Source organism: Bos taurus, chromosome 11 (assembly GCF_002263795.3).
Source record: "Bos taurus isolate L1 Dominette 01449 registration number 42190680 breed Hereford chromosome 11, ARS-UCD2.0, whole genome shotgun sequence".
Classification (NCBI taxonomy): Eukaryota; Metazoa; Chordata; class Mammalia; order Artiodactyla; family Bovidae; genus Bos; species Bos taurus.
The window spans coordinates 29,053,805-29,071,765 of record NC_037338.1 but is presented as its reverse complement, the minus strand read 5'-3'; the positions used below and the strand labels follow the sequence as shown (position 1 = coordinate 29,071,765).

At 39.4% G+C, this 17,961-nt stretch overlaps 2 protein-coding genes across 8 annotated transcripts in view; one reads left to right on the top strand and one right to left on the bottom strand.

Moving 5' to 3' along the window:
• Positions 1 to 236: 236 nt before the first annotated feature.
• On the bottom strand, positions 237 to 11,131 carry CRIPT (CXXC repeat containing interactor of PDZ3 domain). Its single transcript, NM_001034803.2, is given in 5 exon segments — positions 237 to 923; positions 1,405 to 1,508; positions 4,658 to 4,712; positions 8,789 to 8,854; positions 11,045 to 11,131. Coding segments are annotated over 5 exon segments (306 nt in total). The 5' UTR covers positions 11,061 to 11,131; the 3' UTR covers positions 237 to 858.
• PIGF (phosphatidylinositol glycan anchor biosynthesis class F) overlaps positions 10,350 to 17,961 on the top strand; it is a 32,556-nt gene continuing 24,944 nt past the window's right edge. For 3 of the 7 annotated variants that reach the window (XM_059891558.1, XM_059891561.1, XM_059891560.1), the window contains exons 1-4: positions 11,327 to 11,585; positions 13,568 to 13,816; positions 15,193 to 15,284; positions 17,284 to 17,400. In XM_059891558.1, coding sequence (XP_059747541.1) covers positions 11,553 to 11,585; positions 13,568 to 13,816; positions 15,193 to 15,284; positions 17,284 to 17,400 — 491 coding nt within the window. In that variant the 5' untranslated portion in view covers positions 11,327 to 11,552. 7 annotated transcript variants of the gene reach the window in all.

Below are 17,961 nucleotides of genomic sequence, written 5' to 3'. Positions count from 1 at the left end.
CAGTCTACATTATATATATATTAAAAAAAGAGTCAAAATGTTTGCTTTGTCTATTTATTTTTGGTGGGGGAGGGAAAAGAAGAGGAGGTTAAAAAAATGCTTGGTGTCTGCTTCAAAGCACTTTCCCGAAGAATGGTGATTCATTCACTATACATCATTATGGGTGCACAGTGTTCTTCTGGCTTTCGTGATGGCCTGAATTCAAGGTGATATGTGTTTTTCTGAAATCCAGTGTATTTTTTTGGACATATGTGGGTTGTCCCCTGAGTTCCTGTTCTCATATGAAAGGTATTGGCACTTTGGCTTCACAAATGAATAAAAAATAACATAAAAACAACTTTTGTTTAATTTGGGTCTGGGCTAATTTATTTAAGGAACTATTTAACAATAATGGGCTCAGATATTTAAATGCCCTATGATGCTGCCATTAATTAAGGAACTGCTGATCCTAAAACTACACAACCAACAGGGAATGAGGGAAGGATTACAAGTCTGAATGCCAAATTCAAAGCCATATATCAATAACTTCCTTCTTACTTTTGCGCTATCTATAATGTAGAGGGAAAAAGAATAAAAATTATATGAGTAATGATAAATTTAAAAGTGCATACAGAACCAGGAAAATATTTTTGTTAGATTTGTTACTTACTCCAGTTACATAAGATGTTTGTAAAGAAAAGCTTGAGGCAGAAAACTAGTTTCATTGCTCTGAACTTCTTGACAGCAAAAGAAAGAATACCAGTCTGCTTTCCTGGTTTACTTAAGACATGTTATCTTGTAACTTGAACATCTAAGTTATGCCTTGAAAATTCAAAGCAAAAAGTAAAATCATAGCGAAAACCAGAAATTTCAATACATCTAAACAGACGTTTGCTTGTAGTTTTTGGTATCCAAAACCTTTTTCCCACACATAGCGCAGATGCCTGAAACAAACAAACAGAAAACTCACGTAAGCAATCAAGTGTTAACAACAACTAATTATACCAATCAAATATTTAACTAATATCAAGGATTTGGTTTATTTAAGTCACTGCTGAAGGTAAAAAAAAAAAAGTTAAACAGCATCAGAAAAGAGAAAATGAATATACTTTTAACTATGACACATTCTGTATACTTTGCTTTAGAAAAAACAGCATTTATCTGACAAATAAGGTTTATGAAGGTTTCACTTTTCACTTTCATGCATTGGAGAAGGAAATGGCAACCCACTCCACTGTTCTTGCCTGGAGAATCCCAGGGACAGGGAGCCTGGTAGGCTGCCGTCTATGGGATTGCACAGAGTCGGACACGACTGAAGCGACTTAACAACAAAAACAACTACTACTCTTATACTGTGTTATCCAAATCAGTATCAAAAGAGGTACATTTGATATGAATATAAAAGTGGTATTAAGAGAAACTCACCCTTTTTGTAGGCACAGCCCTGGCAATAATGAGAACCCGGCTGGTGTACAGAACTTTTACAAATTCTGCAAGTGGAGAACTTATTCTTTCCATACGGATCAAACCTAGAGATTTTTTTTAAAGAAAGAAAAATATACAATACAATAGAAATACTCTTAAATAACCTCACTTGGCAACAAATGTGATTAAACTATGCCCTCCGGTCCCTCCAACTCTACAATTGATAGGCAGAGCACTCTTCTAACTGGCTACTCTCTTAACATACCTGCACACTTCTGTCCCTTCCATGTAAGCTGTATGCTTATAAAGAGTCATCTGTACTTAATCCCAAACCTGTTTATAATAGTTGTATTTGTCAATCTATTCATGTGGTACAATTAAATATTATGGAAACTCATGAAATGAAGAGTACAAAAAAAGTAACTGATTCTATTAAAAACTAAGTGAATACTTGAGGATGACCAGAAAAGAGTGAATCATTAAAACTGCTACAGCATTAGTCATGGGTAAGAAAACTTAAAAATTGAGAAAAAATTCTAAATGGAAGGACTTGGCACTTGAAAAGTTATCAGTTCTTGAGCTACTTTAAAGATATTGAAAATATATATTCTGGTTATGATTTATATAAGGCAAATGATAAAGCAGACTCATATTCAAAAAGTCTTGTCTCAATGTAAAATGACTGATGAAATATATGTACAGTTATATGGTTTGACTTAAAATAAGGTATGTGTATCTCTTCATGACTACCTAGTTTAGCTGATAATTTCAATTAACTGATGTAAACTTCTTTGGATAAAAAGTTTCTATTAAATGAAAATGTCACCTTACTGTAACTGGAGTGCAAAATAATTTCAGAGGAAATACTTCCCATCAAATTGGCAGTAACTTTTTGTAACTGAACTCACATACTGAACACTAACACTGTTGAGACCCGGTTTCTTCTCTTGGGTACAATACGATAGCTCATTTTCAAAGGTTAATTTTTCTAAATCCAAAATAATGTCACTTTACTTCCCACAAGGGAAGTTAAGAGTGAACCTGATTCTTCTTTTGAATAACAAGCTCAATTTGTTTGAACTTACAAATCTAGAGATTACTTTTTCTTAGAACTATATATTTTTCTAAAATGTACATTTTAATATCTCAGAAATCTTATGTACACTTCCCAAAGTGAGACATTTAAAATACCCCAAAGTAATAGCTACTTATTAATGTTACCGAAGTAAGTTTGGGAGCATAAAGGAACTAGGACCTAAAACTGTACGCTCTGTAAAAGGAACAACTTGGTCAATAATAACTGAATGATCTTAGAAGACATCAATAGGTCAGTCAACAATACACAATGAGACAATGCACTGAAGTTTAAGTCTATTATGCTATTTTATACTCATTATTTAATAAACACCTTTATGTGTAAGGCACTTTATGTATTAGCAGCTTTATAATTAAAAGCCAAAGATGAACTTGACAAAGCTTCTGTCCTCATCCAGTTGACATTTGTGAGAGAAGATAGACAGTAAGTAAGGAGACAACCACACTTTTAAGACAGTAATACCTGTTGTAGAGAAAATTCAAAGAGGATACTGTGGTGGACAGGAGGGGAAGGAAGAAGGAAGGAAGACATTTGTTTAGATGCTGCTTAGGGACTGTCTCTGAAAAAAATGACATTTCAGCTGTGACTCAAGTAACCAGAAGGAGCCAGCTACGTGAGCTCTTAGGGATGAGTTCTAGGAAGAGGGCACAGTAAGCAAAACCTCTTCCAATGAGAGTGTGCTTGGCAAATCTGATTCAAGAGTTGGCTCAATGGGAAGTCACAGAGGTAGGAGGGGCCAGACCATAAAGGATCCGTGAGAACATGGCACAGGGCCTAGATTTTATTCAATGTAAAAAGAAACCCAGGCAAAGGAGTTACATATCCTTTAAGGAACCATGCTGACTATTTTGAGAATGAAGTATAGGGAATCAGAGAGGAAACAGGGAGACAGAAATTATTACAGTATTCAGTAAGAAATAATGATGGTTTAGAAGAGGGTACTAGCAGTGAGATGAGCAGAAGAAGGTGGATTCAGGTTGCTTTTTGGTAGTAGAGCCATAGAACTCACTAATGGATATGGGAAGTAAATGAAATGAAGAAATCAGTGAGGAATTTTGGTTTGTACAAGTAGATTGAACCCCAGAGCCATGATGAGAAGACTATGATTAGACTGAAGGAAAAAGAGGATAACTGTCAAACATCAAATTAGAAAAGTCAAGGAGGCAACTGGATATATGTCTGGAGTTCAGAAAAGTCATGATGAGATATACAGGTGGAAGTCATTAACATACAGTTTGAATTTAAAGGTGCTGGACTAAAGTCACTTGAGGACAGAGAGCAAATTTATAAATGGGGAAAAAATGTCTAGGATTGAGTCTACAAGTACTGGATTGAGAAGGAACAGTTAGTGAGTTAAGAGGAAAGGAGAATGTGGTATCTCAAAGCCAAGAGAATAAATAGCTGCAAAAAAAAGAGAGAGAGAGAGAGACAGCACGCTGTTCAAGGTTAAGAAAGGTAAGAACTGAGAAGTAGCCAACAGTTTCAAATTTCATGTGTGATCTTGACAAGAGTAGGTTTAGGAGTGTGGTAGAGGCGGAGGCCTGACTACAGTGGCTGAAGGAGTGAATAGAACTTAAGGACACTGAGAAAGTACTCTAGATATGGCTTTTGAAAAGTTCTGCTATAAAAGGAAGCAAGAAAATGGATGGCAGCTGGAAGAATTTATGGGGCTTTTAAAACTGAATATAGTAGAGCATAGTGTCAAAAATTGTTTTTATGGTGGGACACATTTTTATACCCATTCCTCGGTAAAAAAGCAATGTTCAGGAAAGTTAAGGAACTGTTTTGACTTGCTTAAGGTTCTAGAACTAGACAGTACAACGTCTAGATTCAAATTTATGTCTGACTTTAGAGCTCATGATCTGTCCACATTTGTCTGCTGCCTGTGATTCAGAGAAAAGCTAAGAACTACTAAAAATAAGTACTATTTTCTGGTCAAATTATAAAAATAATACATAATATCTTCATATATTGATACAGTGAAAAGAACAGGGTGAAACCAATAGGATGTAACAGATAGCTTGGTTATACACCCTGGGAAGTACCTAAGTCTATGCTTTATTACAACAGAATGAGGCAAAACAAATTCATTCCAATATACTTAATAGTAAAAAGAGTGGAAATTTATCACTGCTGTACAGATGCTCTTTTACCTACCTTGCTTTTTTTGAGGTCAAAGCCTTATTTTCGTTCAGCTTTCTTCCACCACTTTCTGTATTGAAATATACATACACTTTAGTGGGTTATTTCTACACATTTCACATAATAACATAGCCATGCAACATATAACAATTAGAATGTTCATTTTTTGACTTCTAACCAATCAGTTCAGTTCAGCTGCTCAGTTGTGTCCGACTCTTTGGGACCCCATGGACTGCAGCATGCTAGGCTTCCTTGTCCATCACCAACTCCCAGAGCCTACTCAAACTCATGTCCATCAAGTTGGTGATGCCATCCAACCACTTCATCCTCTGTCGTCCCCTTCTCCTCCTGCCTTCAATCTTTCCCAGTAGTAGGGTGTTTGCAAATGACTCTGTTCTTTGCAATCAGGTGGCCAAAGTAATGGAGTTTCAGCTTCAGCATCAGTCCTTCCAATGAATATTCAGGACTGATCTCCTTTAGGACGGACTGGTTGGATCTCCTTGCAGTCCAAGGGACTCTCAAGAGTCTTCTCCAACACCACAGTTCAAAAGCAACTATTCTTCGGTGCTCAGCTTTCTTTATGGTCCAACTCTCACATCCATACATGACCCCTGGAAAAACCATAGCCTTGACTAGACGGACCTTTGTTGGCAAAGTAACATCTCTGCTTTTTAACAGGCTGTCTAGGTTGGTCATAACTTTTCTTCCAAGGAGTAAGCGTCTTTTAATTTTATGGCTGCACTCACCATCTGCAGTGATTTTGGAGCCCCCCAAAATAAAGTCTCTCACTGTTTCCATTGTTTTCCCATCTATTTCCCATGAAGTGATGGGACCAGACACCATGATCTTAGTTTTCTGAATGTTGAGTTTTAAACCAACTTTTTCACTCTCCTCTTTCACTTTCATCAAGAGACTCTCTAGCTCTTCAGTTTTCGCCGTAAGGGTGGTGTCATCTGCATATCTTAGGTAATTGATATTTCTCCCAGCAATCTTGATTCCACCTTGTGCTTCATCCAGCCCAGTGTTTCTCATGATATAGTCTGTATATGAGTTAAAAAACAGGGTGACAATATACAGCCTTGACGTACTCCTTTCTTGATTTGGAACCAGTCTGTTGTTCCATGTCCAGTTCTATCTGTTGCTTCTTGATCTGTATACAGATTTCTCAAGAGGCAGGTCAGGTGGTCTGGTATTCCCATGTCTAGAAGAACTTTCCAGTTTGTTGTGATCCACACAGTCAAAGGTTTTGGTGTAGTCAATAAAGCAGAAGTAGATGTTTTTCTGGAACTCTCTTGCCTTTTCAATGATCCAACAGATGTTGGTAATCTGATCTCTGGTTCATCTGCCTTTTCTAAAACCAGCTCGAACATCTGGAAGTTCATGGTTCACGTACTGTTGAAGTCTGGCTTGGAGGATCTGGGGCATTACTTTGCTAGCATGTGAGATGAGTGTAACTGTGCAACAGTGTGAACATTCTTTGGCATTGAAATGAAAACTGATCTTTTCCAGTCCTGTGGCCACTGCTGAGTTTTCCAAATTTGCTGGCATATTGAGTGTAGCACTTTCACGGCATCATCTTTTAGGATTTGAAATAGCTCAACTGGAATTCCATCACCTCCACTAGCTTTGTTCATAGTAATGCTTTCTAAGGCCCACATGACTTTGCATTCCAGGATGTCTGGCTCTAGGTGAGTGATCACACCATCGTGGTTATCTGGGTCATGAATATCTTTTTTGTATAGTTTTGTGTATTTATGCCACCTCTTCTTAATATCTTCTGCTTCTGTTAGATCCATACCATTTCTGTCCTTTATTGTGCCCATCTTTGCTTGAAATGTTCCACTGGTATCTCTAATATTCTTGAAGAGATCTCTAGTCTTTCCCATTCTATTGTTTTCCTCTATTCTTTGCATTGATCACTGAGGAAGGCTTTCTTATCTCTCCTTGCTATTCTTTGGAACTGTGCATTCAAATGGGTATATCTTTCCTTTTCTCCTTTGCTTTAGCTTCTCTTCTTTTCTCAGCTATTTGTAAGGCCTCCTCAGACAGCCATTTTGCCTTTCTTTTTCTTGGGGATGGTCTTGATCACTACCTCCTGTACAATGTCATGAACCTCCGCCCATAGTTCTTCAGGCACTCTATCAGATCTAATCCCTTGAATCTATTTGTCACTTCCACTGTATAATCGTAAGGGTTTTGAGTTAGGTCATACCTGAATGGTCTAGTAGTTTTCCCTATTTTCTTCAATTTAAGTCTGAATTTGGCAATAAGGAGTTCATGATCTGAGCCACAGTCAGCTCCTGGTCTTATTTATAGAGTTTCTCCATCTTTCGCTGCAAAGAATATAGTCAATCTGATTTCGCTATTGACCATCTGGTGATGTCCATGTTTAGTCTTCTCTTGTATTGTTGGAAGAGGGTGTTTGCTATGACCAGTGAGTTCTCTTGGCAAAACTGTTAACCTTTGACCTGCTTTGTTTTGTACCTCAAAGCCAAATTTGCCTGTTACTCCAGGTGTTTCTTAACTTCCTACTTTTGCATTCCAGTCCCCTATAATGAAAAGGACATCTTTTTTGAGTGTTAGTTCTAGAAGGTCTTGTAGGTCTTCATAGAACCTATAGCTTGTTCAGCATTACTGGTTGGGGCACAGACCTGGATTACTGTGATACTGAACGGTTTGCCTTGGAAACGAACAGAGATCATTCTGTTGTTTTTGAGATTGCTTCCAAGTACTGCATTTTGGACTCTTTTGTTGACTATGATGGCTACTCCATTTTTTATAAGGGATTCTTGCCCACAGTAGTAGATATCATGGTCATCTGAGTTAAATTCACCCATTCCAGTCCATTTTAGTTCACTGATTTATAAAATGTTGATGTTCACTCTTGCCATCTCCTGTTTGACCACTTTCAGTTTGTCTTGATTCACGGACCTAACATTCCGGGTAGACTAGCCTATATCAACATTTTCAAAAATCTTCATTTAAAAGCCAGGTTTTAAAGACACTACTTAAAAATAAAACAATTTTTTACTAGGAGAATAAAATTTGAATAAAAGGCAATCATTATAGGAATTCCCTGGCAGTCCATGGCTAAGACTTTGCCCTTTCACTGTCAAGGGGGTGGATTCGATCCCTAATCAGGGAACTATGATCCTGCAAGCTTCACAGCATGGTTGGGGATGGGGGGCAGGGTGTGGTGGTGGGAAAAAAGCAATCATCTTATTCCTCAGACTCAATGTAGGACTTTGGAAATGGGTCTATATTTACTCTATCTAACGTAAAATCCAGATGCCACTACTTTACTGCCAGTGACATTGAATAGTGAAAATATTTCTTTTTGTTCCCTCTGAAAAAATCCTCACTGTATTTAATGATTATGATGGTGAAAACATTTAAATAATTTGTTCAAGAATATAAAAATCAGGTGAGGAAAAGAGGCTTTCAATACTAACCCTATGTAAGCTTAATCAAATGAGAGTTGGACTGTGAAGAAGGCTGAGCGCCGAAGAATTGATGCTTTTGAACTGTGGTGTTGGAGAAGACTCTTGAGAGTCCCTCGGACTGCAAGGAGATCCAACCAGTCCATTCTAAAGGAGATCAGCCCTGGGATTTCTTTGCAAGGAATGATGCTAAAGCTGAAACTCCAGTACTTTGGCCACCTCATGCGAAGAGTTGACTCATTGGAAAAGACTCTGATGCTGGGAGGGATTGGGGGCAGGAGGAGAAGGGGATGACAGAGGATGAGATGGCTGGATGGCATTACTGACTTGATGGACATGAGTCTGAGTGAACTCCGGGAGTTGGTGATGGACAGGGAGGCCTGGCATGCTGTGATTCGTGGGGTTGCAAAGAGTCGGACACGACTGAGCAACTGATCTGATCTGATCTGATGATGCACTTGTTGCTTAAAATTCATTTAATTATTTTGCTATTTCCTTTCTACCAAATCAGGAACCCTGACACATCACTGAAAGAATGAAATAGAAGAATATATTAAACTGTTGGGAGATCTAGTATTCTTTAATGTTTAATAAATAAAGTATGTTGTACATATAACAATATTTCATTTTACAAATAATGTGAAAATGAAAACATTATTCACAGGAAGTATCTGATTCAATATCTATGTTCTAAAAGGAAAAATACCTGTGGTATTCCTTGCACCATCTTTCCATGTATCTGGAGTAATAACAGTACCAAGTTTCTTTTCACCTGTTATAAAAAGATAGTAAAAACAAGGGGGATTAGTGTTTACTATCTAATAAATACACTACATTGTGCCTAAAGTTCACAATGGTATCACCAGTCATAATATGTACAAGCTTGTTCATGTTGGGGTCAGGGCCACTAAACTGAGACTTAAGGTATTAACTGTGGGCAATGGATAACTGACTCTCAAGTCAAATTTGTGGATAACAGGATGGCTTATAATAGGCTTCCTCTGTATGTGTATAAACAAATCTGATAAATCTATTCATTCCATAAATATTTACTAAGCATCTCTGATGTATAAGCCATTGTACAAAGTACAGAGAAAAGTAAAATGAATTAGATAAAGGTCTAGATTTCAAGGAGTTTATAGCACACTGATTTCCCTAACAGTAGTCCTTAGTCTGAGTCCCACAGGTAGGCCACAGACGATATATGAATAAGACAAAACCATACACAAACTTTTTGTATATTCATTTTTAAGTAGACTATACTAAGTCCATAGTTTTCATCACATTCTCAAAGGGCTCAGAGAACCACCCCCAAAAGTTAAGAACTATTCAACTAAAATATAAGCTGGAAAATAAACAGTATAACAATTCAGAATTGTAGTATTAGGAGAAATCCCATGGAAGAAAAAATAACCTTGATCAGGGAAATCCAGGAAACCTTTGTGGGGAAGGCAATAGAGAGGGTTAGTGGCAATAGGACTGATAAGAGGAGAAAAGAGGATGAAGGTAACCTGGATAAACAACACATCCGGGGGAAAAGCATGAAAAACTCAGGTCAGGCATATGAAACAGTTTGGTTTGGCTGAAGTGAAGAAAATAAGGGTTAATGAAAATGAAGTTTAAAATGTAAGCTGAGGCTTTATTGTGGAGGGTCCTCCCGAATGCCAGGCACCAAATATAAAAACACCAAATTATTTTCTGTACTCTGAGAATTTAACAAAGAAACCATCCATGGTCATTCTTTCACCTAATATAAAAACTCTGATTCAAACTCACAGGCGTTTGTGTTCAAAGTTTTATATACTATGGGGATATAAACAAAACGGATCATGTTAATTATCACGATATGAGGACTTGAATCTTTTTTACAGAAGAGTCAGTCATACCTAACGGTAGGAAAAAGGTATTTGAGGATATGACAGCTCTTTTCAAACCTATAACCAGTTTGTGACGTCAAAAAATCATATTTTCTAGAACTGTCAAGGGTTAGCGTTAGAGTCACCGAATGGCAACTATAAGGAGGAAAGTGTTAGTCGCTCAGTCCTGTCTGACTCTCTGCGACCTCATGGACTGTAACCTGCCAGGCTGCTCTGTCCATCGAATTCTCCAGGGAAGAATACCGGAGTGGGTTGCCATTCTTTCTCCAGGTGATCTTCCGGACCGCGGGACGGAACCCGGGTCTACCTGCACTGCAGGCAGATTCTATAGATTCTGAGCCATCAGGGAAGTCCATAAGGAGGAAGGACTTCTCTAAAAGCCAGTGAGAACTACAGGGACTTCTTTGAAGATGGTAAGATTCTCCTAGGCCCGTGCCTCAGTACTCTAGGCATTCATGCAAAGAGCACTTAAGTCATTGGGTGGGATCCTCGTTTAGGCTTGTTAGATAAAGCACAGGACACCCAGTGAGATTTAAATTTCAGATAAACAAAGAATACTTTTTCAGTAAAGAATGTCGTAAAAGTGCGTGCTTTGGGACAAAGCACTTAAGAGTAGTAAGGAGCAGCAAACAGGGCCAAGTCTCAAATACTGCATAGGACATATTCACACTAAAAGTTATTCGTTGTTTACCTGAAATTCAAATTTATCTGGGCGTCCGGTACTTTTATTTGCTAAATCCAGCAACTCCAGATGTTGTGGAAGTGATTTTTATGATCCATTCCAACCCTGAGGGTCTGTGAAGCGAGGGAGCCTGTCAAGAAGCAGTACAGGATGATAGCCGGGGTCGAGGGGAAGCAACCGAAATAGACAAAACGGGGGCAAAACTGAGACCACCCCGAATCCAACAGATACAGGACTATACGGTCATTGGGGAGGGGCCGGAATGGTCAAATAGCAAGACAGAAGGACAGAGACTAGAATCAGAGGCCTGTGGCCGAAGGAAAAATAAAGGGCAGAGTTCCCGGGGAGTCCGAATTAGGGTCTCCCAGCCTCTTTCTCCCGGAGAAAAGTCTCCTTAACTCACATTTTTCGCACACCATCCTTTCGCGATGATACCCTCAGCCGCAGAACAAGCAGCAGCTGGAAGATATCAACACTACAGCCAAGAAAGAACTCCCCTTCCGGGTTACTAAAACCCACTTCCGGCCCCACGGCTCTTCGCCCCGCCTATCCTGCACCTGGAAAGCAGCGGGAGGAATAAACGCGAGCGAGAAGGCGGGGCTGGCTTCTTGGTCCGCCCCTCCACTTCTGCGATTGGCTGTGAGGCCTTGGGTCTCCGCCCCACAGGCTGCGCCTGCGCGAGGCTCAGGGCAGTGAGTGGCACCTGATGGTGGGAGGTAGTAACCCTCGCTTCCGTTCGGCGGGCGGGAGAGATAGGTAAGCCCAGCCGAACGCCCTCGCAAGTGAGCCTCCCGAGGCTGCAAGCCACTTTCGCCAACTGCCCAACTGGCCGGAAATCTCTGTCCCCGGCCAGTTGGCGCCTGCCTGCCCCTCGAGCGCCGCCCTTCCGGCGTTACCCAAGGGTTGCCGTGATGGACTGGCCTCTTTCAGATACGTCTTTCTGTGTCTGTACCTCTGTTTCTGTTGGTCTCCACGTCTGTGTTCTTTGATTATGCTTCTCAGCTCGTCCCTCGCTGCCCACACTCCGGTCGGCTGAGACAGGCTTAGGCAGAGTCCAGAGCGATAGAATTTGGGATGAAGCTGCAGGTTCATGTCCCGCCAAGGCTCCTCTAGGAGTCTCTCAGAAGGGCCTTCTCTACCTCTGCAAGGCTTGAGGGCCTGGGTCAGGTCTGACTGCGGATGCCCGGTTCCTGGCCACCTGAGAGGGCACCTGACCAGAGTCGTCCTCGGCTGGCCAGGACCTAACACAGGGCTGGTTTCTCAGAAGGGCAGCACTGGACCAACTCTTTGTTCATTCACTCATTCCGCAAGCTATCTAAGTTTGGGTACCGCTCACTGTTTTAGGTCCAGATCTGCTTGGTCAGTCGGGATTCTGAGGGTGGCCCAGAAAAATATCTGAAGGTTTGTCTATTGAGAGAATATATTTTAGATCTCCCTCCCCGGCCCTCAGCTGAGCGTAGCACCTGTGAGAAACATTTCCTTTCTTGCCATTCATTCTTTTTTCGACCCCCTTGGTGCGTATATATCAGCGAGGCTAGGTTTTGAAATGGCTTTAGCACTTGAGAGCTTGAGACCTTGGAGTATTTCTTAATCTGTTTTAGCCTGTTTCCTTATCAGTTAAGTATTGATATTTGCCTTTGAAAAGTATAGATGTGAATTAATGAGAACGTTGGGATAAGGTGTGGATTTGCCCTTTTGCCCTGGTGGGTGTCCTGTGTGTGTGTATCTATAAAATATATACATATGCATATATATATGTGTGTGTCTGTGTCTGTGTGTGTGTGTATATATATATATATATATATATATAGGCTTCCCTGGTGGCTCAGTGGTAGGTAGAGTGCTCAGTCACTCAGTCCTGTTCGACTCTGTGACCCTGTGGACTAAAGCCCGCCATGTTCCTCTATCCACAGGATTTTCCTGGAGTGGGTTGCCATTTCCTTCTCCACAATGCCTGCAAAGCAGGAAACTCAGGAGACCTGAGTTCGATTCTGGCCGGAACAATTCCTTGGACAGAGGAGCCTGGCAGGCTACAGTCTGTAGGGTCGCAAAGAATCGGACACGACTGAGTGAATGAGCACATTGTCCATATCTATATGTATGTTCATATAAGTTTTCTGGACTGTTCACCACAGTGTAACCTGTGGACTATTACTTTAATAAACACCTTATTTAACATCAGTCCATACCATGTATAAGCTCTCTGTTAGGTAATTTGTAAATATGTACATACATCAAATATGTGTTTTATAGAAAGAAAGTAAATATTTTTCTTCCTTTCATTCATACCCTGCTTTTGGTTGGAATCTGGCATCTGTAACGGACATTGCCATTTTGGTATTTTTGCAGCACTGGGATTCCTTGGTTTAGCATAAAGTTCTTTGAAGGCTCTTAATAACACTGGCTACCATTTGAGTATTCCAGTGTGTACCTGGTGTTACTTGGCATTTGCTAGAAAATGTGAACTTCTGTGACGTTAGACAAAGGTCTGTAATGGTAAAAAATGCCAACAGTCCAGCCAAAGTGTATTATGGGGTTCCTAGAATGCATAGCTTATAATTCCAAAAGGGCAAGTTATTAACCTATGTCCTTTGTTTTCACCTCTGATTTTGGCAAAGAAAAAAGGAAAGGAAAAGTACAATGGATTGCTTAAATAGTCCTAGCACATGAGCATGTTGCAGAAACTAAACACAAATATTTAAGAAATTAGTTAATGTGTCCTTTTTTAGGCTGTGAGAACAGTTGGTACCATATTAGTCTACATGTATATTTCCACATATACATCTCCCTGTGCTCTAGCACTTAGACATTTTTGCCCATAGAAAACTGACTTTGGTTCATGGCTTATTTTTAGATGTCTAAGCATTTAGGACAATGCAAAAAGTCATTATTGTCTATGCTCTTTTCTTAATTTGTTTTTCATTAGATAGCCACTCAAGAAAACACCATGAAAGATACTGACATCAAGAAACTACTGTATACCCATCTTTTATGCATATTTTCAATTATCCTAAGCATCTTCATTCCATCATTCTTCTTGGAGAACTTCTCAATATTGGAGACACACTTGACATGGTTATGCATCTGTTCTGTTTCTGTAACTGCCGTCAATTTAGTATTGTATTTAGTAGTGAAACCAAATGTGTCTTCTAAAAGAAGTTCATTATCATACAAGGTAAGGCTTATTTCTTGATAAATGATTTTTAGATGTAGGTAATTTTTCTTTTACTTGAAGGATAAAGTATTAGTCAAGCACTTATTAGGCTATTTACAGTGAATAAAGAAGCTGATATTTTCACCCCCAAATCAGTAGTGTATTGCTTGCTGAAAGATTGTCCATAATGTTTGATAGATTCTTGCCATGAGTTCATTGGATATCATAGCATTGTGAACCTATATAGTCATGTTTTATGTCATCATAAAACATGATGAAGATAAAAACATGTAGCAATTGCACCTTTAAACTTTATAAGACATTTCAGTTTATTTTCGTGCATCTTTTGCATTTCTGAAAGATACAATGGGTTTTTTAGACATTATAAAATAATCCACCTTGGTAGCTCTTGTTTCAAACATGGCCTTCCTTGACTAAATAGTAGTTGAAGTTTCAGATATTGGAATCTATTTTCTGGAATATTTATTACAGTGTAACACAACTATTATTTGAAAAGTCCTCACTGAACATTATTCAGTACTATATGTATGCTATTAGGTAATTTAAAACATGTTTACTGCCCTTTGATATAAGAAGCTCAGTGTGTGTTTTACCGTTAGATCTTCTTGAAGTCAAGTAGGTCCCACACCCTGATTTTCAAACATGCAGGCCTTTTTTATAATAACATAAATATGATTTGGGGAATTATTTAGTATTGTAATTTTTTGTCCAGTTTTTCTAGGAATTTTGTTTTAAAATGAAAAAGATTTATTATAGTTGTTATTTTCTATAAGTATTTCACATGTAACATTATCACACAATAAGGACTATTTATTTTTTGTGTATCCTAGCACTCTTATTGGTAAATATTTCATAAATACTGCTTAACAGCACAATTCAGTACTCTTGCCTGGAAAATCCCATGGACGGAGGAGCCTGGTAGGCTGCAGTCCATGGGGTCGCTAAGAGTCGGGCACGACTGAGCGACTTCACTTTCACTTTTCACTTTCCTGCATTGGAGAAGGAAATGGCAACCCACTCCAGTATTCTTGGGTGGAGAATCCCAGGGACAGAGTAGCTTAGTGGGCTGCTGTCTATGGGGTCGCACAGAGTCGGACACGACTGAAGTGACTTAGCAGCAGCAGCAGCAGAGGAACAAAAATGTTTTCTGACTCTGCTGTTGATAAGGTGTGTGGAATATGGAGGTCGATTCTTATCTTTTAGGCTTTTTAGAAGTGTTGTGCAAAGCATATGTGATCTGACTTCAGGAGCAAATCCAAAGAATAGTCCCCTGTACCACTCAGTGTGGGACCAAGTTGTATTTGTAGATAAAATTCAAAGTATCTGCTGTCCTTCAGGCACTCTTGATTCTTTAAATTGTTCATTTCTTTTTTTAGGTAACCAGATTTTTGAAATGCTGTATCTACTTTCTTACGTCTTGTTTCTTCTTTCATGTAATTTTTGTTCTATATGGAGCACCACTAATAGAGTAAGTCTGAAATGTGTATCTTAAGCCAATTATATTTTAAAACAGTCATTGGTAAAACCAAATGCTGATTCTGTTGGTGATTAGAGAAATAAAATGGTGTGTTCAGTTAACGGATCACAGAAGGATACTGAAATCATTGCCTTTCCTTGCCAGTGTTATTTATTTTTTTTTAAAGACAGTGAAATAACTTAATTCACTAACTGCTCCTATTACCTAGCCTTCTGTTACCCAGTTGCCTGAGGAGGGAGGTATATGAGAAATTGTCATATACCAGTAAGTGTATGATACTGGTAATCATAAGTCCTTAGAACCTCTAAGGAAACTGATTATAATGATACATATAAATTAGTTATAAACAGCATATCAGTTCGGTCAGTTCAGTCGCTCAGTCGTGTCCAACTCTTTGCGACCCCATGAATCGCAGCACACCAGGCCTCCCTGTCCATCACCAACTCCCGGAGTTCACTCAGACTCACGTCCATCGAGTCAGTGATGCCATCCAGCCATCTCATCCTCTGTCGTCCCCTTCTCCTCCTGCCCCCAATCCCTCCCAGCATCAGAGCCTTTTCCAATGAGTGAACTCTTCGCATGAGGTGGCCAAAGTACTGGAGTTTCAGCTTTAGCATCATTCCTTCCAAAGAAATCCCAGGGCTGATGTCCTTCAGAATGGACTGGCTGGATCTCCTTGCAGTCCAAGGGACTCTCAAGAGTCTTCTCCGACACCACAATTCAAAAGCATCAATTCTTCGGTGCTCAGCCTTCTTCACAGTCCAACTCTCACATCCATACATAACCACAGGAAAAACCATAGCCTTGACTAGATGGACCTTTGTTGGCAAAATAAACAGCATATCAGTTCCTACTAAATGTGATTCTAAACTGCTCAAAAAGTTTGTTTTCTTAAAAGTCAGTAGATTGCTGTATTGGAGAAGGCAGTGGCACCCCGCTCCAGTACTCTTGCCTGGAAAATCCCATGGATGGAGGAGCCTGGTAGACTGCAGTCCATGGGGTTGCTAAGAGTCAGACATGACTGAGCGACTTCACTTTCACTCTTCACTTTCATGCATTGGAGAAGGAAATGGCAACCCACTCCAGTGTTCTTGCCTGGAGAATCCCAGGGTTGGGGGAGCCTGGTGGGCTGCCATCTATGGGGTTGCACAGAGTCAGACACGACTGAAGTGACTTAGCAGCAACAGCAGCAGCAGCAGCTTGCTGTATTTAATTACATAATAAGCTAATGTTTATAGTTGAAAGGTAAAATTTGACTAAATACCTTTTCTAAACTGAAAAATTTTTAATTAGGGAAAGGCAGATTCTTGAATATGTGTTATGCACACAGTAACTGAAGAAAGTTCAGCTTAGCAGTGATAAATGATCATGGTGAAATGAGTGATGTAATACACATACACACACATAGCTGTGTGTGTATATATTTGTGTGTGTGTGTATCTGGTTATATGTACACACAATAAGTTAATAGGCAGTTATTTTCTAGAGAGGGGACAAGCCCTTGGTAACAGGAAATGGTAGTTTTCTGTCTAATCCATTTAGAGTAGAGTGGATGTCTGGAGCAGTGGTTCTCCAAGTGAGGTTCTAAAACCAACAGCATCAGCAGTTTATCAAAATGCAAATTCTCAGGCCTTAGAAACTAGTTTACTAGTTCTTCATATGGTTCCAGTATAAGCTAAATTGAACCACTGGTTGCATAGAAAGTTCCAGAGACTATTGAGGAAAAAGTTAATGATCTAGAAGTGGGTTTTCTTGCAATGGACAGTTTCAGTGTCAAAGGGCATTTAACACTTCTGAATTCTATAGTTAGAGCCACATATCTGCTAGATTGTTTTTTATAGTTTGCATTTCATTAGTAACATTTTTTATAGTCATCATTTTGGTAAGACAGGTTTATATTATTAAATCTGTTTAAATAAAAATGACACAAAATGTGTCCATGCACGTTTAACAGTTCTTAAAAAGTTAATGAAGGTTTCCTTTTTTCTAGGTTGGCTTTGGAAACATTTTCACTTGCGGTTATTTTGTCCACTTTTACTACCATACCTTGTTTATGTTTGTTAGGACCAAACTTCAAAGCCTGGCTAAGAATTTTCAGTAGAAATGGGTAAGTTTTAATTTTATATTCTAGAGATGTTTGAAGTATTAAAAAAACTGACTAGTTAGTATTAAAAAACTAACGAGGTCCTTTTCTATTCGGGGCAACTGTTTCTCAGCCCTGGATGGTTCCCAGAGATGCCTTCCGGGTCCACTGCAGCTGGGGACTGGGACCAGGGGAGGGTTGTGTGCACTCGAGGGGGACCCAAGCAAGCAGAACTATAGGCCTCTCCCTCCACTTCAGCATGAGCAGCTCTGCTTTTCTTTTTTCCCCTGTATGGTAGAATTTCACTTAGTCTTTTGTGGAAAAAGAAAACTGCTACTGAAAGAAAACCTTGGAAACACTCCTTGGGGACAGTTTGTCACTGTGATAAAATTGGTGCCGATAAAATTGCTTCCATACATCTTATTATGTAGAATTGGCATTCATTAGCCAAAAATGTTTAGTGTTAACAACCATAGTTTCTTGTTCACCCTCTTTTGTGGTGAGACATCCAAGTGCAGGTTTTACAGGATTTTATTCCCTTAGTAGCTGTATGTATTTTTAGCATCACTAAGTTAAAATTTTAGT